At 42.6% G+C, this 23716-nt stretch overlaps 1 protein-coding gene across 1 annotated transcript in view; it reads left to right on the forward strand.

Annotated features, from left to right (window-relative positions):
• grik4 (glutamate receptor, ionotropic, kainate 4) overlaps window positions 1-23114 on the forward strand; it is a 398096-nt gene extending 374982 nt beyond the window's left edge. Inside the window, exons 14-22 of the mRNA XM_034097561.2 lie at window positions 1492-1695; window positions 4147-4260; window positions 16071-16180; window positions 17348-17521; window positions 18027-18192; window positions 18894-19119; window positions 19797-19925; window positions 20041-20159; window positions 21715-23114. Coding sequence (XP_033953452.1) covers window positions 1492-1695; window positions 4147-4260; window positions 16071-16180; window positions 17348-17521; window positions 18027-18192; window positions 18894-19119; window positions 19797-19925; window positions 20041-20159; window positions 21715-22104 — 1632 coding nt within the window. The 3' untranslated portion in view covers window positions 22105-23114. The remainder of the gene's footprint in view (window positions 1-1491; window positions 1696-4146; window positions 4261-16070; window positions 16181-17347; window positions 17522-18026; window positions 18193-18893; window positions 19120-19796; window positions 19926-20040; window positions 20160-21714) is intronic.
• Window positions 23115-23716: the final 602 nt, after the last annotated feature.

The raw sequence follows: 23716 nt of genomic DNA on the forward strand, positions 1-23716 counted from the left end.
GGTGGAACCAAACAGTTGCCATGACAACTTGGCAAGTCACAGTAACAGTTGTGCCACCTGATGTGCAGCAAGTTCTCAAATGTTCCAAATTTCTGTGGATCAAATATTTGTTCTGGCTTTCACTGTGAGGCAAATCAATCGCCAGCCAACCAGCCACCAAGCAAAGAAGTACTTCCAGCTGTGGCGATTACAAAACAAATTCACTTATTTTCCAGTTCTGAAAAAACACCACAACACTACTCTGTATGCGTAACACTCCTAAAAGCTGTCACAGTGCTTTAAATGGCTTACGCACATGGCTCTGTGTTGAATTACACACTCCCCGCTATAGTCGACTATCTCTTGAACAAGAGCATGGTTTGTGAGGTAGTATATATTTAGCATAACCACATAAACCTGAGTTGTTCAAAATAACACACAATACAACTTCTATCCACTGAAAAAAAGTGAACTGAACTTTAGTTTATTTCAGCCTTGTTCACTTAAAAAATATGTGGAGAACAAACTGTATGAGAACACACTGATGTTAATCATTTTTATCTAATGTCACGTTGTCAAAGTAAGTTTGTTTTACCTGGATTCATGAGCTGAGTGCAGGGACAGAGCAACTGCAAAGTGGTACATTATGCTGTCTCTTTTATGATGTAGTGGAGCCTGTGCGCACTAGTATGACAGTTGCATCATTTGAAAAATAGCACAATAGAGGTGGCTCCAAAATACATCACTGCGGTGCTCTTTAAATCTTTTCCCAACATCAACTAAATGACAAAACAAGACATAAATAAAGAGATAGCCAAACAGAGAGTTGCTTTTCTAAAAGACAGGTTGTAAATAGGTGTGTGAGAGGAAAACTGCTGTTGTTTCTTATCCACTTTTTGCAGATATAACAGATTTTAGAGCCTGGCACTGCTTCAAATCCACAAATCTCAGTTTACATTCAAGGCTTACCGGGTGTGAACAAGGACCTCCAAAGGCCTTAGGTGATGCTGCCACCATTCTTCCTAACTGTAAAGCAAAGCAATCATATTGAACATAAATATGCACACTACATTTTTTAGAATGCTGTCCAAAGGATGTTGAGGCTTTAAAAAAAAAAAAGATTGTTAGAAATTTAAGCAACTAAGATGTCCTGTCTCATCTCGAATGAATCCATGAATCCTACACGTCCCACTCAGTCATGTATTTCATGAGAACCTTTCTGTCAATGTATTTGAGACTTGACAACCCCAGTTTGTAAAGCAAGAGTCATTTTTCAGTCTTGAAACTTCCTCCACAGTTTATTATTTATTTATTTTTGTACAAGCCTTAAAGGATTTTTTATGAAAAGTAACCCGGACACCTAGTGCTGTTCGGGTTGAGTTGTGTTTCCTGTGACTGAAATATCTTTGCAGTATCTTTTCTATGCTCTGTCTTACTTTGTCACTCGACCAGTAGTAGACAGTCACTTTGAGATGCACTGTCTTAGCCTGTGACAAACCGTGTGTTTTTCAGGAGAATCCATATGTGATGCTGCGGCCAAACCACCAAGAACTTGAGGGAAATGATCGCTACGAAGGCTTCTGTGTGGACATGCTGAAAGAGCTAGCAGATATTCTCAAGTTCAAGTATCGAATCCGGTTGGTGGGGGACGGACTGTACGGGGTTCCTGGGTCCAACGGATCGTGGACCGGCATGGTGGGAGAGCTAATCTCGCGGGTATGTAAACATACACAGACTGAATGCAACCTGAAGCTTTCCTTTTTATCATACACACATTTTGATTCAGCAGTCAACCTTTTCAGCTTATACATTGTGTTTTCCAAAGCAGTCACAGCTTGTTGGTGGCTTGTTTTCTGTCAGCTCCTTTCCTTAAGCCTTCTGAAGTGACCATAACACACTTTACTCCTGAATCGGCCTATATTGTTGCTGTTAAATCTCTGAGTGAGGTCTTACCCTCCTCCAGCTACACTGTATGTAGCCGTTAACAGGCAGATAAGGTTATAAGGAGCTGAGGGGAGAAGAAGAGAAGTGAAACGGAAGGTTGGGGTGAGGAAGAGAAAAACAGAAATGAAGTAGAGAGGAATTGAGCCAATCCTAAGAGGTGATCTGTCTTCATTCTGTGGGCTAATGGAGGGGAAAGTAATTAAGTATGTAAAGCAAGGAGTGCCCACTCTTGTTATTGTCAAAGCCTGTTAAGTTGCCTGTGGACGGGTGACTTTCAGAAGAACTATGGTCGAAGCCAACCTCTCTGACAGGAGCTTGAGCTGTGGAGTGGCAGGGTGGGGGGGCAGACACAAAGTCAAGACGTGCTTGAGAGGGATTTGTCATGGGATTTGGGACATCTAGAGGGATGTTCCCGGGGGGACGGAAAGGCTTTGGCTTGTTAGGATAAAGGCTCAAAGGACTGGGAAAGACAGCAGAGTGAAATGCTTGTGAAAGAAAACAAAGGAACAGCCATGGTTGTACATTGAATGGATAGGTTGAAAGAATATGAAATGTACACTCGGTAGCAGCAAAAGAGGACAGCCTTAGGTTATTCCGGTCAACAGATACCTGTGTCCCTGCCAGGATCATCCAGACCGAGCAATATTTCACTGTGTGAGGGCAATTAGTTTGACGGGTGTCACTAAGCCTGAGCTAACAGTGAGACATGCCAGAAGGAATTCAGACCAAAGTCTAAGTACAGTATGTCCTCGTTCCTTAATCCACAAGCGCTGCGGTTAGAGAGAAGGGGCATCCCCAAAGACACAAAGTCAAATTCTACATAGAGGGTAATGTTTAATTCATCCCTAGTATTCACAAGTTTCATTGGTTTGCTTTTTTTTACCATGTTAGCGTGATATGATTGAATGCAAGTGAGAACAGGTATGATGCGACATTAAACAAGCAGTATTACAGTGTGATGTTTTGTTTTCAGTTACACTAGAAGGCATAACAGCGGGAAGGCAGGCAGATGAATCTGGTAATCAATATTAATATTCTACCAGCACATAAATATTTCAGTGGCTGTTACGACCGTTTGTTCATTTTTCAAAGGATCAGTGACTTTCTTTGCTGAATTTGCCTGGATGGTCGATCCCTGCGCGTTGCTTCCTTCCGGCACTGGGAGCAGGCGATCAGACTGTCAAATGACAAAAGAGGAGGCGGGGCCGGGGAGAGCTGATGATGGAGCGTCGTAGCCTGCGGGCTGAGGGTAGGGCAGCAGGAGACATTAGGCTTCGGAGTGGAGTGTAGGCTAGGGTAATGGTAAAAAGGAGGACATTGTAAAGTGTAATACACTAATTAAAGCACAGACAGAGCGAGATTAGAGCCCTAAATGTTTCCTGGGAGTGTTTTTAATGTGCACTAGTTGATATTTGGGAAAGAATGATCAATTTTCACATCACGTCAAAATGCAAAACACTTTTTCATTCAAGCTAGATGCCCTACTCCCTGTCTCTCTTTCCTGGAAATACAAACAGCGTGTTGTGGATTTTGAGTGGCGTCTGCAGTGCTGCAGCAGAGCTCCTCTCTCCTCACTCTCATCCTCCCCATTCCTCTCCGTCTCCCCAATCCTCTTAGTTCTCCTGCAGCAGACAAAGAGCAATGCGTTGCTGCTTTCACTCTTTGCTCCTCAGGGAGAAGAAAAATCCCTTGCAGTTGCACTTTGCTGGCCCGAATTATTAGCAGGGAGCCATCCAGTATTCAGTGTACATTGACCATTTCTACTTGTGTGTTTTACCAGCCATTGCTTTGTCAAGTGATTTGTCTTGACAGTGTTCCCTCGGCCAGCCACAATTGTTACCCTCTGCCCTACACACACACACACACACACACACACACACACACACACACACACACACACACACACACACACACACACACACACACACACACACACACACACACACACACACACACACACACACACACACACACACACACACACACTCACACACAGTGTCAATGCTGGATTATCCTCTTAACAGATAACGGTATCGGCAGACAAAGAGGCTATGGGATACAAAAGGGCATTATTAGGGAGTTAGCATCTAGTGGCCCACTTCCTATGTCGTCCTTTCAATCGCCCAAATGATTGGTTATGTCATTAACTTGTGTTCCCTCCTCCAGCATGCCTTTTGACTGAGTGTAAACATGATGTGATTCTACTCGCCCTCTGTGTTTCAGAAAGCTGATCTGGCAGTTGCAGGCCTCACCATCACAGCAGAGCGTGAAAAGGTCATCGACTTTTCCAAGCCCTACATGACCCTCGGCATCAGCATTATGTACCGCGTCCACCTGGTGAGTTAACTCCTACCAGCCCCCCACAGACACTAACTCCACCCGATCTAACTGGCCCACGTACAGCTTATCGTGGGCGTATCACAGCGGCCAGTCAGCCTTGTCTAATGGCTGCTAAAGAACCACTCTCCCTTTTGTACTGAAAAGTCTATCTCCAAACTCTCCTCCTTTGCACCACTTCTTCTCAGCTTCACCATTTCCCCTGCATGTGTGTGTTTTCACGGCCATACCCTCCTCTTCCTTCTGTCCTCCTCTCCTCCAACCCTGAGTCTCGCTTTCTTGCATTCCACTCCTTTCCCTCTAGTCTCAACTTTTTAATAGTGTCCAGCACTTTTCCTTTCTCCTGTGTTTGCTCATTTCCTCCTTCTGTTGCCGTGGCCCCCCATCCTGCCAGCACCATATGGCGTGTTTTACTGTGTGAACTTCCTGATGAATGTACCAGTTTTACAATTGTTTTCTGCTTGCCCTCTGCTTGGCTTTGGCCATCCCATTCACACAAGTTATACCCCCCATGCTCTGCAGAGAGCGAGCCCAGGCAGGAAACAGTGAAATAACAGCAGCGCAGGTGGAAATGAGCCAGTGTTTGCAGAATCAGAGGCCCATAAATCATCAGTCCTCCCCGAAACCCAAGGTGACACAGGGCCACAGTCCGCACTCAGGTGATCTGGCACGTGTGTAGTATCCCATAGGGGCATTTACTCACATCCCCCCTTACTCCTGTCTCCGCTTCTTGTAAACCTCTCACCTTCCCAAAGTCCAGCACTAATAGGTGTAGCAGTGAGGGACTCAATTGAGCGCCAACAGTTGGGCAACATCAATCGATGCTCGCAGCAGGTGCAGTGTTAAATGGGCTGCTGGGTAGCATATCACCTCTGAACACACACACACACACACACACACACACACACACACACACACACACACACACACACACACACACACACACACACACACACACACACACAGGTGTAGGCCACTGTATGATATATTGTTTAAATGTATGTTATAAATATTAAAATTGTGTGTTTTTGCATGTGTCAGAGAGATTTTGAAGTGATTGGTGTCGCTCTCAGGCCGGGGTCGGGGTCAGGCTGAAAACGTGCAGACTTCGTGGGGCTATGTCTGGAGTTTCTGAACTGTGCAGGGCTCTGATATGGATATGATGTCCCCTCAGGGTGGACACAGAGTAACACAGTTAAATTAGCATTGACTTGGCCCAGTTGACCTCAAACCGCTGAGTACGTGGAAATGAAGAAATCAGTTATTTTAAGTTAATGCGCTGGTGTATGAAGGTTTTGAAAAGATAGAGAGAAAAGAGAAAGGTTAAAGATAAGAGGGAAGGGGAGGGGAGGGGAAGACAGGTCTCCCTTGTCTCTCTCTCCCTCTCTCTCTTTCTCCCTCTCTCTCTTTCTCCCTCTCACTATTTCTCTATCCCACAATCATTACCTACTCCTTTTACGCTCCCATTGCCCCTCGGTATTTTCTCAGATCTGACTCAGAGCGGCCCCTCAGCATGGCTCTAAAATTCAATATTTGAATTTATGTGACTGCACTTGTTTAGTTTGAATCCACTGACTATTGATCTGAGGCCCAGTGATTTCTACAAGGGGATTTGCTGCTTATTTCAAACTTTAAATGAACATTTCAGCCCAATCAATAACAATGGCAAATGCAATAAAATAAAGGTGCATGTTGAGTATCAATTACCCCCAGAGAAAATGCCATTTAATAAATAGCTCTCTTCTTTACCAGTATGTATTGTATTGTATGTCGGTCTCCCTCTCACACTGTGTGTTTTCATAATTTTTTATTTATTAACAGTGTGACGCATATTAACCTTTTAAGGCAGTAAATATTGCCTTTTTTTTTTTATTAGAACAATATAGTAAGACGTATAATTCTATTTTGGCTATAATCAGTCAAGTGTATTACAAAGCTATATAAAACTGTTCCCAGAGCATCACTGCCTTTAAATTCAGACCGAATGCATTCCTTTATGAAACTCCACTTGTTCCTACAGTACATTCTTGTTCCAACAAGTCAACTTTTTCTTTGAACAGTCAGTACAGCTGCAATTCATGAAACTTAATTACCTGACACATAATTTTGTGACAGTGTGACATTACACAAAAACAAACGGGATCAGATACTCTGAAGGGATCACTGCTGCCTTGTATACTCAATCGGTTATGATAATAAAAATACCCCGACAGGAACAGATATAAGACAGCTTGAAGCCCTTGCAGAGACGATCTGTACCTGTCTTGGTTCTTCAGCTGTCTTGCCTGACTGCTATTTCGTGCCTGGTTGGTGGTTTTTAGTTATTCTCTGTACGTATACCGCCAAGTGGCAATTTATCTTATATAGTGTGTGGGAGACATGCAAGTGGTTTGAGGCTATATACATACATTTGATTTGCTTTACACACAAATCAAACAGCACACCTTCATTTTAGCAGCCGGTACAAAATGTGAATTGGACTTTAGAGTTAGGAACATAACCTAGAGCTAATGTCAGCCTTTTCTAATAAAAAAAACATCCCTATTACATTCATCATCTGCGCAACAAATGGCCATATGCTGTAACCCAAGACCCCAACACTCCGAGGTACTTTGTATCAGTGCCAGTTCTGTCAACCACACACTTCCTTCATTTTGGAGACCGTTCTGCATTGCATGTGTGCGTATGTTAGAGTAGGAGAGTGGTGCTTAATTAGACATAAGAACTAAGTAGGGGTGTATGGAGGCTGTGTTTAATTCAACAGCTGCCCTGAGGGTAAAGCTGGGCATATGGAGCTTTATTGACTCTCTGGCCACCCACGACCTCAGACAAAATTACACAGACAAAAACATATGTAGCCTTGCACACATACATGTTCACAGACACATACATACTTTCACCCTGTAATTCACAGTCGCACCAAACGAAGCACTCAGACATGAAAACAGGCAACCTAGTGAGCCCAGGGGACAGCGTGATGTTGATATTTACATGACCCGTGAACTCTGCAAAATCAACAGCTTTTTGAAGATTGCCCCCGCTGCTATCTCAACAACAGTAAGAGCTCCTGGCGTCGGCACTGACACAACTAGAAATCCACATGCTATGAAAGAGCCCTGAAAATGAGACAGAAGGTGAGGAGACCCAGGGAAGGAGAGGAAGATAGACAACATGAAAGAGAATTAGCAAGAAATGGACAGAATGAGAAGAAAAAATGGTGGAGAGAAGATGGAGAAATGAGAGTGAGAATTGAAATGACAATAAGTGTCCTTCTGCGGGTCCGTATTCAGGCAGGCAGCCTCAGGGGGCAACAATGTTATCTGAATACCAAGAGGCAGGATGACTAGGTGAAATCCTTGACGGGATAACCTCACCAGCTCCTTCAGCCACCCTCCTGGCATGCAGGCAATCCTGAGAGAGGCAGCAAAAGAGAGGGATGGTGTAGAAGGGACATTGGGAAGTGTGGAGCGAACAAGGGCAATGCCAGGTGAATGAGCTCTTCATCTACGTGTTTATAGAAACGAGGATACATACTTTAATAGGCAGCAATTCCTCGCTCTTCTATTTGTTGAGATGTACTCATAAAAAGGAGTCGTTAAGGACGATTCCCCTCTGCACCACGTCTGCAATCTCTTCCGTCCTTTGATTTGCTTCACGCCATCTTATCATCTTAACTTAACGATAAACCTTTTATAAAATTATTCCCCTGCCTCTAATAAGAATAAGTCAAACGCAGTACCAAATGTTTATGTGTGAGGAGCCAAGGCAACCTGTGGATATAATGTATGCTTAATGCTTATACACTCACACTTGGCGCTTGTTCTACTATGAAATCCCTTTATGGCAGAAGGTTTACTTTTAATATCTAACTCAAGCACCGGGTCAATTATTAATGTCAATACTCTCAGTTTGTTTGGTCCCTACTTCCTAGTTTTAGAGTCTTCAGTGTTTTCCAAGCTTACATCTCCCATTTAACAGTAACTACCAGACTAGCCATGGCTGCTGTGTGTTCCCCAGCCAAAAGTCAGCTACCTGCTCCTCCTGTGTTCAGCACCGGTGCTCCCCGGCACTCGGCTGCCCAAGCACATACTGTATCTATCCTGCTGCTGACTGACAGCACAGACAGCTGCTGACAAGCTTTGAAACACAAGCACACACACATACAAACACACAGCTACTTCTAAAATGAAGAGAGAGCCGACCCCCTATGCAGGCATGAGAATCACTCACCTTTCGGCGTAATTCGCCGTTTTGAATCCAAAATAGGTCGTTTGTGTGATTCATGTAGATCTGCAATAAAAATATTTTTGGGGTATGACCCCCGGTCTGGGACCCGGAGTAATCTGCGGCCGCGAGCTGTTATGTGCCATCATGACACGCATGGTGTTCTTTTTTTATATATTATAATGCAGCGCGAGCTGTGTGCTCGAGTCTTCCTGCCTGTTGGCTCTGCTACTCCGCGATGATGGTCTCGCTTCAGCAGCCACATTAGCTACGGGTGCGTTCGTTAATATTAAAGGTCACATGTCATGGTCCTTTCTACTGATCATAATACCATTGTTGAGGGATATTACAATAGAAAAATACTGTGCAATTTTCCAAACTCACATTGTTTCGCATACAGTATCTCTGTAAACTACGTGTATTCACTCTCTCCACTAAACGGCTCGTTGGAGCTCTTGCCCCCCTCCCTGTGAGCCCAGTGTGCTCCGATTGACCAATCCACAGACTTCCTCACACACACGCAGCTCAGCTGATGTCTCCTCCGGGCTGCTGCTGATAACAGACAGTAGCGATCGCGGCGAAATTCTCTCTGCAGACCCATTCTCACAGCGTTTATCAACCTTTTTCTTCTCAATATCAAGCCACACTTATTGTTTTTACTTCGGCTGAGACTTTGTGTGTGCTCGGGGTGATTCACAACGTCCGATTGTTTCACGTTGTGAATCGCGCTGAGCTCCGTGGAGGTGTGATTTCCTTGTTTAGCGAAACACAGCCTGAGCCAGGCCCGGTTCCAGAGCAAAATGACTAAGGGTGCATCTAAGATTAGAGAAGGTGCAGTGGTAAAGTGCTATTTTGTGGGGGGTGTACCTAACAACCTCTATGGGGGGTCCTCACCTCCTTTGGGGGGGTCCGGGGGCATGCTCCCCCGGGAAGATTTTTTTTTAAATATTGAAGTTAAAAGCATCAATCTGGTGCACTTTGAGAGCAACATTAAGAGATCTATGGATCTATGTGCTCTTTGCTTGATTATGCCTTCCCAGTCCCTTATCACATAGCCTATAAGAGCATGGCGCCAGTTGTTGTAGCCAGTTGTGGTGAAGGCATCTGACTTACTTGAACCGAAATGTCTACATGCATAGCAGAAGATGGCATCTTTTTTACATGAATATTCCAGCCAATCTCTGTTTTGAAACCATGAGCTGCAAAATGAGCGAGTTGGGTACTTTTTTTTTAAATATACCTGGGCAGGCTCTGTTTTGCAGAGGTCCTCTGGCACTTGCGGGCCGCCGAGGGGTGGCGGTGTTTGGGGTAACGAAGACGGCTGTGGCTGCTCCGCCTCTGTGGGCGAGGCGGGCAAAGCCAGCGAGTCGGGCAGGAGGACGTTAGTGTCCACGACAGTAACGTAATGTCCCCATGATCTGAACTGTTATTACCTGCAGTAGATGCAGTGTATGCTGGCGATAAGGGCTGGTTGTTTTAACCATGTTCTGATCCATCATTGACTGCTGTGTAAGCACCTTGCAGATGATGAATGTGCAGCGGCACAGGTCACACGCACCTGACATAATAACGTTACTTACCGTTTAAATTAATCAAATAAATGCAGCAGAGCAGACAATGCTCTTCTTCTTCTTCTTCTTCTTCTTCTTCTTCTTCTTCTTCTTCTTCTTCTTCTTCTTCTTCTTCTTCTTCTTCTTCTTCTTCTTCTTCTTCTTCTTCTTCTTCTTCTTCTTCTTCTTCTTCTTCTTCTTCTTCTTCTTCTTGCCCTGAGCACACACACAGTCTCAGCCGAAGTAAAAACAATAAGTGTGGCTTGATATTGAGAAGAAAAAGGTTGATAAACGCTGTGAGAATGGGTCTGCAGAGAGAATTTCGCCGCGATCCCAACTGTCTGTTATCAGCCTGCAGCCAGGGAGGAGACATCAGCTGAGCTGCGTGTGTGTGAGGAAGTCCGTGGATTGGTCAATTTGGACCAATCAGCGGGGGCTTAACGTAACGGCTCCGCGGACTTAACGTAACGGCTCCACGGATTGGTCCATTTCGTTCCGGTTACAACATGATGTCCTGATGTACCCGGAAGAATCAAATGGATGATGACGTTTCACCAACGAGGCGTTTTGGGGAGTTCTTCTCTGTGTTACGGAGCGTCCACACTACAGCTTCAAAAATAGCTTGGAGCTGGGCGTGTCTGGAGCTTGGGGATTTTATTCAAGCAACACGACCAACAACCAATCACATGAATCTCCCGCCCCCGACATACAAAGCAAAAACCCCCGGGGATTTTATGCGAGCAATATATATATAAACTCCTCAAACAGGCGAAAACCTACCAGTTTCCCCCACTGTCTCTGCCACCTCCCTCCATGCCTGGTTCCTCCGGTTTGTATCCCGGTAGGTGAAGAGGGTCTGGTCATACAAAACCGGGTGATTTTCTACGGCGATACTTAGTTTCTCCTCCGACTTTTTTTGAAATATAGAAATGAACGGCGGGATATCTCTCCCAGCTTAGACGCGGTTTGATTGGCTACAGCTTCAGCTGTCAGATTTTGGGAAACGGGATTTGATTGGCTGGCGCTGGCTACGCCGGCGTCTCCGGCGTCAGAAGTTGAACATTGTTCAACTTCTGTCGCCGGAGACGCCTGAGACGGACCGCTCTGCTACCCACAATTCAGTTCGGCGAAAAAGTGCGGCTACGTGACGTCACCCCATTGAAAGTGAATGGGCAGATTGGAGCTTTCGATGCTTTCGACGCTTTCGACGCTGTCGACGCTGTAGTGTAGACGGGCCGTTAGAGTTGTACTCGCTACAGGGTGTACTTTGAGGGTTTTGACTCTGCACACCGTTTACATGCATAAAAACCTTCATAACACACAAGGGGATGGGTAATAACCGGAAAAGCATGACATGTCACCTTTAACTGTGCGGTCCGGAGTCACTGTGGCACAGACTGCACCGCTGGTGAACAGCTGTTAGAACGGGCCGTTCAGGTGTTCAGAGCAGAGCTCCCTGTCGGAGCGCAGAGCGTGATGTGCACCGAAAAGTTTTTCTGTCGCAATATTATCGTTGAGCTAGCTAGCTAGCATACATTGTCACTATCTGCTAACGTTAGCTTTAGCCTTCGTTTTCTAATAGTTTTTTTTTCATAGGCGATAAACGGAGGTGGTATAAGTATAGATCTTGTACTTGAGTAAAAGTAGAAGCACTCAGATATTGTACTATAGTAAAAGTAGAAGTACTCAGATCTTGTACTTGATTAAAGCAGAAATACTCAGATCTTGTACTTGAGTAAAAGTAGAAGTACTCAGATATTGTACTTGATTAAAAGTAGAAGTACTCAGATCTTGTACTTGATTAAAAGCAGAAATACTCAGATCTTGTACTTGAGTAAAAGTAGAAGTACCAGAGTGTAGGAATAGGAATACTCTGTTAGTAAAAGTACTGCATTCAAAATGTTCCTCAAGTAAAAGTAGAAAAGTATTCTCATCAAAATATAGTGAAAGTAGCGACAGTAAAAGTAGTCGATGTGCAGATTGGTCCATTTCAGAATAATATATATGATATGTTTTATAATGATTGATCATGAAAGTGTTCTCAATGCTGGTAAAGGTGCAGCTAGTTTGAATGAATTTGTATACTGCAGGGTAGCTTGTGGATTTACTCCAGGTGGAACTAAAGTCTGATTCAACACTTGATTAGATTTCACATCATTCATCCAGATCTGTGAAGTAACTAAATGTATTAAATACATGTAGTGGAGTAAAAGTACACCATGTACCTATGAACTGTAGAGGAGAAGAAGAACAAAGTAGCAAAACATTGAAATACTTAAATAAAGTACAAGTATCTCAAAATTGTACCCAAGTATAGTACTTGAGTTTATGAATTGAGTTACTTTACACGAGATGCCATAAAGATAGAAAGACTCAGCCTTGCACAGAGGCATGACAATAGATTTTCAAAATGCTCAACAGTGCTGCCAAAATTATAAACTGACTGCTACACAATTAAAATAAATGCTTTTATATATTTCTATTAGATGTGACTCTTTACCATTTCTGTTATTATTAACACTGCTGCTTTAGTTGTTTTGACTGCTAAAATCCTCTGTTATTCCTCATTTTAAAGCCGATATTCCGTGGGGTCGGGGGGCTCGGGTCCTTGTCACCTTTTCCATACCTGATGAGTTTGCATCCCTGATAATACTTGGTAAGGAGGTCATAATATTTTTGACTCATGGCTGAAGTTAAGTTTCTCCCAGGTTGGCAAAAAAAAGGCATCTCAAAATGCATCAGATTGATGCTTTAAAATATGGAATATACAAAATGTTCTTCCGGGGGAGCATGCCCCCAGACCCCCCTAGAGGGATAATATCCTTCTCACCTTTTTCACCCCTGACCCGTTTTCATGCCTGCCTATGAGCTCACAATAGACCATTTGGATGCACTGCAAAGTATAGGAAATTGCTCTCTCAAGTCAATTTATCCCTGATTACTTATGCATCACTAAATACACTCAATATTTACATTCATAAGTTATTTAAAACTATGCTAACATTGAGTCCTCGGTTGCAGAGATGAATCTGAGGCAAGCGTCTGTGAAGGACAGATTTCAATATTATTTTACATCTTACATAACAGGAGTCAGTCACCTCAACTCAAGCAATAATGTAGTAGTGCACTTACAGAACTGTACTGAACTTTAACAGCTGCGTTAACACATTAACACTTGTGCTTATATACTGCCCTTAAGCTACAGTGTGTTTTTACTTCTTTCTTCCATTGGTCCAGCACCTACCTTCTGGGGTTATTGGATGTGGGTGACTTCTATACATTTTGTTGATTACAATATAAACACATCCAGCTGACGAAAAGCAAAGTTAGCCTTAATTAATTTGCAATCTGATGAATATAGATCCAATATATACTCTTTTTTGCTTTGTTTTGGTCTCCTCCAACCATTGAGGGATATGTTTTGGATAGGAGTGTAATGCTTCATTATTTTCACCAGCCACTGTCAGTCCATCTGTTTGCCTGTCTGTTCTTTAGTGCTTGGCAGGAAGTATACAGTTGGGTTGGTTGCTGCAGTTAAATCAAAACAATGTGCTCAAAGGCTAATGCTCTGTAGCGTTATTGAATTGGTCATCTGTTGTTTTATCCCTTCTGGAGACTCTTTAAGATTATACTATACAAAGTCTTCTGATCCACTGTAGTATAACAGTATTGATATGTGCACCTTTTAAAACGTGACCTTATGTCAAACATCATACTAACCCAGATCTAAGTTTATGTCATCACAAAATTATCATATAAGGAAGATGAATTAATTAAGCCTGTTCTTTCTAGGACTAGTAAATAAGACATAAAATGGGAAAAATATATTTCCAGGGAATATCTCCTGACACATTTCTGGAAACATGCACACATTGTTTTAATACATTTTATGCAGTTCCCATTTCGCCTATCTGACCGTCTTTGTACTCATTAGTGTGTCTCTTGAAGCCTCGCAACGGATAATTTCCCCTCCGGCAGCTGAAATAAAACTCAGAGTGTTAAAGTACACATATTAAACCACAAATGTTACATTTCTCAGCAGCTTGCATCCCCCACTGTATCCCTCTCGTCCTTGTGATTTGCGTCTCCTTTTACCTTACTCTCTTTTTCTAATCTGCTCCCCTGCACCTTCACTTCTCCACCATCTGTTAGCATAGGTGTCCCGTGTCTCTACAGCTCTCTTCATCTAAATGATAGCTCCTTGGTGGGAGCCTAAAATGTGGACATGCAGGGAAAGCATTTATCAAAACTCTGTTCAGCATACATCCAGCGGGACCAGCAGGACTTATGTCAGCACACAATGTACTGCTACACCAAGAATGCTTGTGCCAATAAGAGTACTATTTGTTTTACAGCAGTACTCTACCTCTGATGGCCATCTAGTGTTTCACCACTCTACTGTTCTATTTTGAGATAGCTATGATCAATATCATCATAAGCATTACACTCCATAGATTGACAGACAGACATTAGGCCTGGCAGGCTGCGTCAAAAAATTATACTGAATCTCATTCTCCTCCTGCTTTCTGCACCACTCCTTTTCTTCTCAGTCAGGCTAATATGGAAGTGATTACAGATGAATTAATGAATTTTCATCAGAGCGCAAGTCTAAATGGGGGTTCGTTTATCATAACAAATGTCCACCAAAATAATTTCACCCTCTTGCTCCAAATTTAATTTTGGAGTGCCTCAAAAATGTATTACTGCAGTGTTTTGGCATGTGTGATGTCCCTCAGGAGTACCTACAGTAATTGAGTGTTTTTGCATAAAAGCAATTAGAGCTTGTTCAGGTTGGCTCCACAGTGCTGCCTGTAGACAGAAATGAAAGATGACAACACTTGGACAGTTGGTTGTTTTGATCACGCCACTATTTTACCATGTTGCTGGCAGTGACAACCACGTACATTTCATAGGCATTATCAGATGGTGTAACAGTAGGTGCATCTGTGTGGAAGCGGCTAATATTCCCTTGCTGATGTTCGGTCACCAAGGCTAGGCTGAACATGGACATTTAAAGACACGCACACAAGCGCATTAATTTGTTTCATTTAGAGAATAATAACTTTTGGTGCAGGAAACATTAGCAATTAGCCCCTTTATTCCAATTGGTATGCCAGCTGCCAACCTTATTTAAGACACTTTATCCCCCTTACTACCAATCCAAGTACCCTCCAAGCTTGAGCACTGTACACTCCCAGTCATACAGGAAGTCAGGTATAGGTCATATAAATTAATGTTGGTGTAATGTTTAGCTGTAATAGTTTACCTGATTATTTGACCTTTCTGTCTTCGGTGCATGCAACTTTGTGGAGGGCGCAAATGGTGTTCGTCTCATAATGTTGACCTTCAATTGTTCCTTTAATATGATTAGACGTCCTATTATATCTAATGTGATTTCATGTGAGAACATGTACCAATTAACAGAAAGCAGTTGGTCAGTAGTTTTCCGTTTTTCATTAAATGGTTATAGTCCCCGAATCATGGAAATAAAACCTGTTATCTGTGATGTTGTATCAATATACAGCCCTGTGCCCATCTGTTGACAATTCATGGGAGACTGGGTTTGTGCTTTCATACAATGTTGATCTGAATGTTTACACGCAAATGAGATTCATATAATTATATTGTTATGAGTTAAGGACAGGGAAATCTAGGCTTATCACGTGAAAATCCATTTATTTACTGTCCCAGTCACCTTTTCATCCTTTCCAAATTACACAGGCGGTATCAAATGTTGTTTAACACAGACAGAAATGGGCCAGAGGCAAATGAATCAACTCGAAAATGTATCAACATTTGTTTTAATTAGTCCGGGGCACGCAGTTTCTAGGGGATGATGTTAGAAACTGTTGGAGATTTTTTAGCATACTAATTAGTTAATCTGCACCTCTACAAATAATGATTTAACCTCTAAGCTCTCTGCTCAGCAAAGGCCAGTGTTGTTTGGCTTGTGTGAATGGAACATTAGATACAAGTGATCACAGTCTGTGCAGGCTTTCATGCTTTTAATGCCTATTGTGTGTTTGTGTTTTTCAGGGACGTAGACCAGGCTACTTCTCCTTTCTGGATCCATTCTCCCCTGGTGTCTGGCTCTTCATGCTTCTAGCATACTTGGCTGTTAGCTGTGTCCTGTTTCTTGTAGCCAGGTAAACTGCTCACCAGTAAAAATACTCTGCACAGATGAGAGAGAGAGAAAAAAACAAGGAGACATACAAAGGGGGTAGAGAACAGAGAGTAAAACCACAACAATATTTGTTTGGGGGTTACACAAAGGAGGAAACAGGTGTCTGTTCTCTTGCCTTGCTTCAGTCTCTATCTATCTAGTCTGTAGCGTCTGTAGTCCTCATCACATCAGGAGAGGGTCTCCTCCCAGTGGTGGGTCTCCAGCGTCACACTGGCCCCTGCTGGTCATGGAGGGAAACGGCACAGCTGCTCCTGCTAATTACTAGTAAACATTGAATGTACTGATCAAGAAGGTGGGTGAGTTTTTGGGTCGTATATTTATTTATCATAAAAACGTAATTGTATACACCTTCTGTTTTTACTTACATTTGCTAAGAACAATATTTTGTTTAGGATCATACTGGGCAGTATAGCATTTTAAAAGATAGGTTCATGTTTTTTCGGGGGTCTGTCCTTAAACAAATTCAAATGCTGTAATGTACATGTACAATATAATGAATGGCCGTAATGTATTTCCCACTTTCAAATGCAGTTCTAAGGAGAACATAGCCAAATAAAGGACATAGGAATCCACTAAAGTGAATGTGTTTGTAATAAGAAAGCAAGTAAGTCAACAGGGTGGGAAACATAAAGAGGAAATATCCTACTAAAACTATGGTTTATTTTCACAGCCAGTTTGCACAGGAGGAATCATAACAAAAACTAAATATTTCGATGTTCGAATGAGCAGTGAGTGAAGTCCATTTTGTATGTTTCTTTAGTTAATTTACACTGATCAGAAAGATGTTATGCCTTAGTAAGACAGAGACTTTTGCAAATAACAGAGTTGTCACAGAAATGCAGCACCATTTGCACATACCAATTACATTGTACCCCCCCACACTGTGAAAGTAGGCAGCACATGGGGAATGAAAAGCAGGTTAATTCTCTCTCGAGAGCCAAGGTGACTTTGTGCTCAGTTGACTGTCAGAGTTGTTTTGCTCTGTGTCTGTCTCTCCCTGTCTTTCCCCACATCTCTTGAGTTTTGCTCTCATCTGAATACTTAATCCAACTTTCATTTCCACTCTTGTTGGCTGTTTTCCTCCTGTGACTCTCTCTGTTGTCTAACCCCATTGTCTCGTTCTCCCTAGATTGACACCGTATGAGTGGTACAACCCCCACCCCTGTCTAAAGGGTCGCTGTAACCTGCTGATCAACCAATACTCACTTGGCAACAGTTTCTGGTTTCCTGTTGGAGGCTTCATGCAGCAAGGATCCACCATTGCTCCCAGAGCTTTGTCCACACGTTGTGTCAGTGGAGTGTGGTAAGTATTGGGGACAAGGACACACAAACATGAGAGTATTTGCATATGTTCATCTTTTAAAAACCTCTCAGTTATTCACCCATTCAACTCTGTTATCATTTGTTGCATATTGCTCCATCGTGGAATACATTTAATATTTCATGTGATCTTGAAACTACATCCAGATTTCCTGGATACCAGAGTTCAAGATAAGAAAGTGATGGATTCTGAGCAGGTGTATCTGTGAGACATTGTCTGTGTATGTCTGGCTTTGCAGCAAAAACATCACTTCCTTTCATCCAAACCGAGCATTGTCACCTACTGTATATCCATACACACCCACCCATTCTCGCATCCACCCCGTCATCCTCTGAAAATCCTGCAATGTCTTCTCCTCTCAGGTGCGCAGCTATTTAAATCCTCCCACACTTTCACCCAGACAATCTATCTTCATACACCAGCCTGCCCATTTACATACTTTTGTAGGTGAATACATATGTTATTGTCCCCTGCCTCTCCTCTACAGGTGGGCCTTCACATTAATCATCATCTCATCCTACACCGCCAACCTGGCTGCCTTCCTAACAGTCCAAAGGATGGAGGTGCCAATTGAGTCAGTCGACGACCTTGCAGATCAGACGGCGATAGAGTACGGCACCATGCACGGAGGATCCACTATGACCTTCTTCCAGGTCAGAGGTTACACACTTTATTGCGCTTGATAGGTTGTTTATTCACAGCTACACATATATACACAAACTCACCCGTAGCCTGCAGGGATCAGTGGTCCATCAGTGATGTTTCTCCTGATCCTCCTGATCAAATGTCCTAGTTTCCTTCCTGCCTTTCTCTTCCAACTAAAGGTTTTATCTGTGTCTTGCCAAAACCATTAAATATACTTAGCCTCAGATGCACTGTCCAGGTCCCTAAGAGAGGCGCACCCTATCCTCTTTCATCTCCTCAAGATTTGATTTCAGAAAGGGAGAATAGGAATGTGCTAAACAGAGTAAGAAGGTGTGACAGGGAGAAGGACAGTGAAGGATGGAGAGGAAGGAAAAAGACACTTTTTCATGCCTTTCTTTATGCTTGCCTGTCCACTAGACCTTGATCAACTCAGGAAAGACAGGTGATGAAAAAGTAGAGATGTTAGTTGAAGATTCTGTTCTAAACTTTGAAGCTAATAAAGTGGGAACATATCTGCTCAAGATAAAACCTTTTACATTTAACTGCTGCAAACTTTGTGTAGAATTTGAATGAATCCATCAGTCAAGATAATGAAAAAGAATAACAGATGAGAACCAATTCCCACCTGCGCAAAACTGAGAGATGATGTATCTTTTTGCTTACCGTCTTTCACATCTGTTTCTCTTGATTGTGTCTCGCCGCTCTGCAGAACTCTCGCTACCAGACCTACCAGAGGATGTGGAACTTCATGCACTCAAAACAGCCCAGTGTTTTTGTAAAGAGCACGGAGGAGGGCATCGCCCGTGTCCTCAACTCCAACTATGCTTACCTGCTAGAGAGCACCATGAACGAGTACTACCGTCAGAGGAACTGCAACCTGACTCAAATTGGAGGACTGCTGGATACGAAGGGCTACGGCATCGGCATGCCACCGGGTGAGTGAGGAATAACTGGAGATTTACATGGGGAAATGAAACATTTTGAAAGGACAAGAAAAGAAGAAATTCAAGTTTGACTTTCACCTGTTGGATGTCAGTGGCTAAGACAGCATCCTTTAAGGCAGCAGAGAACAACATCTGATGGTTATGCTTAGATACACTGTATAATTCATGTTGAAGCTAAGAATCGGGAATAAAGAGTCTGGGTATTAGTTGAAGGATTGAAGATCAGGGCTAATGGCCACATGCAGTTATAGTGTAATTATGAGTGTCTTCAGGGAGTTGTTGGTGACTGAAGTGCATTTACAAATGGGGGTCCACCCAGACTCGTTTCTTTTGGGCTGCAGTCACTGCATGACACCGTGATGGGATGCAATGACAGTGGTGTCATATAAAAGATATTGAATAAAGCTTCCCTATATGTTATTTTTTTACATGAGAGACATTTTAAATACACCCATAAAAGCTAACTTTTTGGGAGTGTTGTGCATTGTAATATTATTAGTGCAATTTTTGTGTTGAATCTGACCTTGAAATGTGTAAAATAGTAGGTGAAGATGTTGGATTTGTTTGCACTGGACACAAGTATATTGTATTCGTCCGAAGGTTCAGTTTTCAGTTGGCACATCGTTAGGAGTGTGCCTGTTTGAGCTTTGCCCCTCTCTTCCCTGCAGGGTCTGTGTACCGTGATGAGTTTGACCTGGCCATCCTCAAAATACAGGAAGACAATCGTTTGGAAATCCTCAAGAGGAAGTGGTGGGACGGTGGCAAGTGTCCAAAAGAGGAAGACCACCGTGCCAAAGGTTTGTCTCTGGTTAATGTTCATCTGCTTGACGTGTGTTTTTAATGTTTTTAATTTCCTTTTGTCTCCTTTGTCCTGTAATGTTCACTTCTCCTATCACACCTGTTTGTCTCCAGGTCTGGGCATGGAGAATATTGGCGGTATCTTCGTGGTGCTGGTGTGTGGCCTGCTGGTGGCTATCTTCATGGCAGTGCTAGAATTTGTCTGGATGTTAAGACAGGCTCCAGGAAATGAGGTGAGAGAGGGCTATCTAACCTGCATCTGCTTTGTCTCCCTCTCCCCTCCCTGGCACGAGCTGCTATGCTTCCCCACAGTGCACAGCTTTGACAGGAAGTGTACCATGCGTCTAGGTCTTCCTTTGGGTTCAACGTGACACTGACACTTCCTCTGTCTAGCCTTGGTGACATAATCAGCACAAAACCAAAGATATACCTCACTTAAACCTCACTCGAAGTACATGCATATAAAGATTATTTTCTATTTGTGGCGGAATAAGTTTCATATACATATATATATATATATATATATATATTTCATATAATATCATACATTATAAAGAATATTGAATGTAGTTTCATTGTGTTGGTGTGGTGGTAAATACATGCAGCCAATGAGAGTTTAAAAAAGTATTGTTTTATCTTAGCCTTTATCTAATAATCTTTTTATTTAAGAGATGCTTGGAAATGTGTGAACAGCTTTGTTCAAAAATCAATTGTCACAGATCAGAAGTCATTATTTTCATCAGAGGTTGGATGATGGAAAGTTATGCAGAGGAAGAATCGTTTGTTACAGTAAATGATCAGTTAAAGATATCTACTTAACGTAGATTTGAAAAAAGCAACTATTATAAGATGTATATTTGAAATCCAAGAGATAGTGTTTGATTAATGTAATCCGAAGACTGTATGAATTATAAATCGAAACCATATTTAGAATAATTTACAATTGTTTGTAGCTTCATCTGGAGTGGGGACAAGAAAGCAATATGAGGAGTTTTTTAAGCCTTGTTTATCAGGACGAAGGAAGGGCCAATTTGAATGCACAGAAAATCATCAGTTCTGTTTGTGAAGGTGTTCTTCTGCCCTATACTTGAAGCGGGGACACTATTAACAAAGATGGAGTAGAGAAATATTGCATGCAGTGTTATAATTAATTCTGATGTGATTCTTTTAAAAGATACTTGATAATTGTCTTTTCAAATGGACTCCACACTGATTTTAATTCAATAAATATTCAGATTGTGAAAGTCAAAAACTCATGTGATTTATTTCTATTAGGCACCTTAGATTTATTCCACTCTAACTTGTTAACCCTGTGTGTGCCTGCTTGTGCGTCTGTGTGTGTATCGGTATGTGCGTGTGCATCCGTACAGTTGTCAGTGTGTTCATGTGCAGCATGTGTTGATTGGTAATTGGCCTGTCTCGCACTTGAACTCATGTCTGTCATTGTTATCATTTGAGTTTACGTATTGTCGATACTCAGTGGAACACTGGATCATCCGTCAAGGAGACAAAAAGTTGGTTACATGTCCGTATGTGTCTGTGAAGTATGTTTAAACATTTATTAAATGTATTTTTCCTGATGGTTGTTATAGCTACACCAGCCATCTCTCTGTTGTTCACCAGCCATCTCTCTGTTGTTTCACTGATTGTGGAGATGAAATGTTTGTCCTATGTCTGTGCTGTTCATCTGTTTGTCCTGATAAAGTAAGTCAGTCAGTGAGTTGTCTGGCCTCTCCCTTTCTCTCCCTCTCTTATCCCTCTCTTTTCTCTCTGTGTGTGTGCTTGCAGCAGTCAATGTGTGAGGAGATGCTGCGGGAGCTCCACGGGATCGTCCTGTGTCGCGACAGCCTGCAGGTGAGGCGCAGGCGGACGGCTTCAACGCTGCGGCCGCGGCCCCTTCCCCTGGAGGAGCGTCGTGCTCGAGCAGCCGCTGTCAGCCTCAGCAACGGCAAGCTGTGCGGGGGGACCGGACTACCTGAGCCTCTCTCCCACAGACTGGCACAGGAGGCTGCCTTGGTTGCGAGAGGCTGCAGTCACATTCGCATTTGCCCTGATTGCCGGCGCTTCCAGGGACTGAGGATGCATCCTGGAGGGGCCATTGGGGCCCTCCCCTCTCCCACGCACAGTGAGGAGAGCATAGAGTGGGACAAAACCACAAATAGCAGTGAACCTGAATAACACCCGGCAATCCCAGCAGGAATGACTTTCACAGCAGCCACCTCTCTACTTTCCAGGGATCAAAGTTCACTTCACGTATTTTGATTCAGCCATGCAGAACTTGATCTTAAAGGGCATGGCAGTGCTGTGAACTTTCTGCCCATGAAGCAGAAGCTAGTAGTTTTGGAGTCTCCTTGGGTGAATGTTTTCCTCGGTCATAGGAGAAACTGATGAGTCTGTCTCATTGTGGTCTGTCCCTGTTGGCCTTCTGTACTGTGGACAAAAACAGGACGGACAAAAAAGCAACAGGGCATTTGTACTATGCAGTATTTTCAGTCATTTGTCATAGTGCTGTTTCTTTTTTTCCTTTTTAAGTTATTTCTGTCCTCTGTTGGATTATCAGTACTGAATATTGTTATTCTATTGTTCTACAAGAAAATGTTGAACAAGTTCCTTTTTTTTATCTGACAGTTAACTGTATGAACGTATATTGCCTCTGAAGAGCTGCCGAGATGAACAGACTAATGCAAGATCATCCTCCAAATCCTTTTATTTTGAAAGTGCCAAAAACCATGAGTATTATATTGTGGCTGAAGAAAGCACCACAGCCTTGAGAAGACAACAAACTCAACTGAACCTACAAAACAAACACACAGAGACAGACACACGGACTTCTTTTATAGTAGTGATATTCTATTAAAAAAATGTTTTAACTGTTGGTATCTCTGAAAGACAGCGATGCATGTCCAGCGATGTATGTCCAGCGATGTTGGTAGGTGCTCATTGAATGATAAATGCTAAAGTGTAAAATGATTTCCTGTTTTGAATACCTGTTAAAGGAAATGATGGCTACACACACAATGGGCATCCATTATTTCCCTCCTCACTTTTTTCTTGACATTACTTTCTCCTTGATCTTTGACACCAGTACATGAATTGTCTCATCACCTGTCATTTTGTATGTCTCACTTAAAAATATGCACGCTGTCTCCTGTGTAGTCTGCAAAAGATTAGAGGTATATTCAAGAAGGATTCAGGTTAAATGAGTACAAGCCAGTATGTGATTAAAACCCTACTGTTATCAGAACCAACTGCAAACATGGAGACCCTGGTAAAGCAAAGATGTTTCTTTATTTACATTTTATTTAAATTATTTTTAAAATGTTACGGCAGTAAACATTCACAAAATTGGATGTTTGACACACTGCTCCGAGGAGTTTTTTCAGTTCAGATCAGCCAAGATGCTCTCATTATCATAATTTTATTTTTGCAAAATCCCAAATATAGCACATTTGAATCAATTCCTGACATATTTTATTTGCAAACTAATGAAGAACATAACTATACAACTGGTTGCATTTGTGTAGACTGTATTAATCTTTATTTGAACTTTAAACCACCAGCATCACGATTCTTAGGTTTCTTCCTGCATAGACTGCGACCAATGGCTTAGTATTTTTCTAGTGAACTAACCAGTTTGAAGGTCTATGATAGCTTGACTGTTGCACAGTGGGAATCGATGGGCATCCACCTGTCTTCACCGCTTCTTGCTTATGTCTGATGTGTGGATCATCTTGTATCTGTCCATCAGGCTCTGTCAGTCACCATCCCTCAGAACTAGGCCACCTACTCA

Source organism: Pseudochaenichthys georgianus, chromosome 13 (assembly GCF_902827115.2).
Source record: "Pseudochaenichthys georgianus chromosome 13, fPseGeo1.2, whole genome shotgun sequence".
Lineage (NCBI taxonomy): Eukaryota > Metazoa > Chordata > Actinopteri > Perciformes > Channichthyidae > Pseudochaenichthys > Pseudochaenichthys georgianus.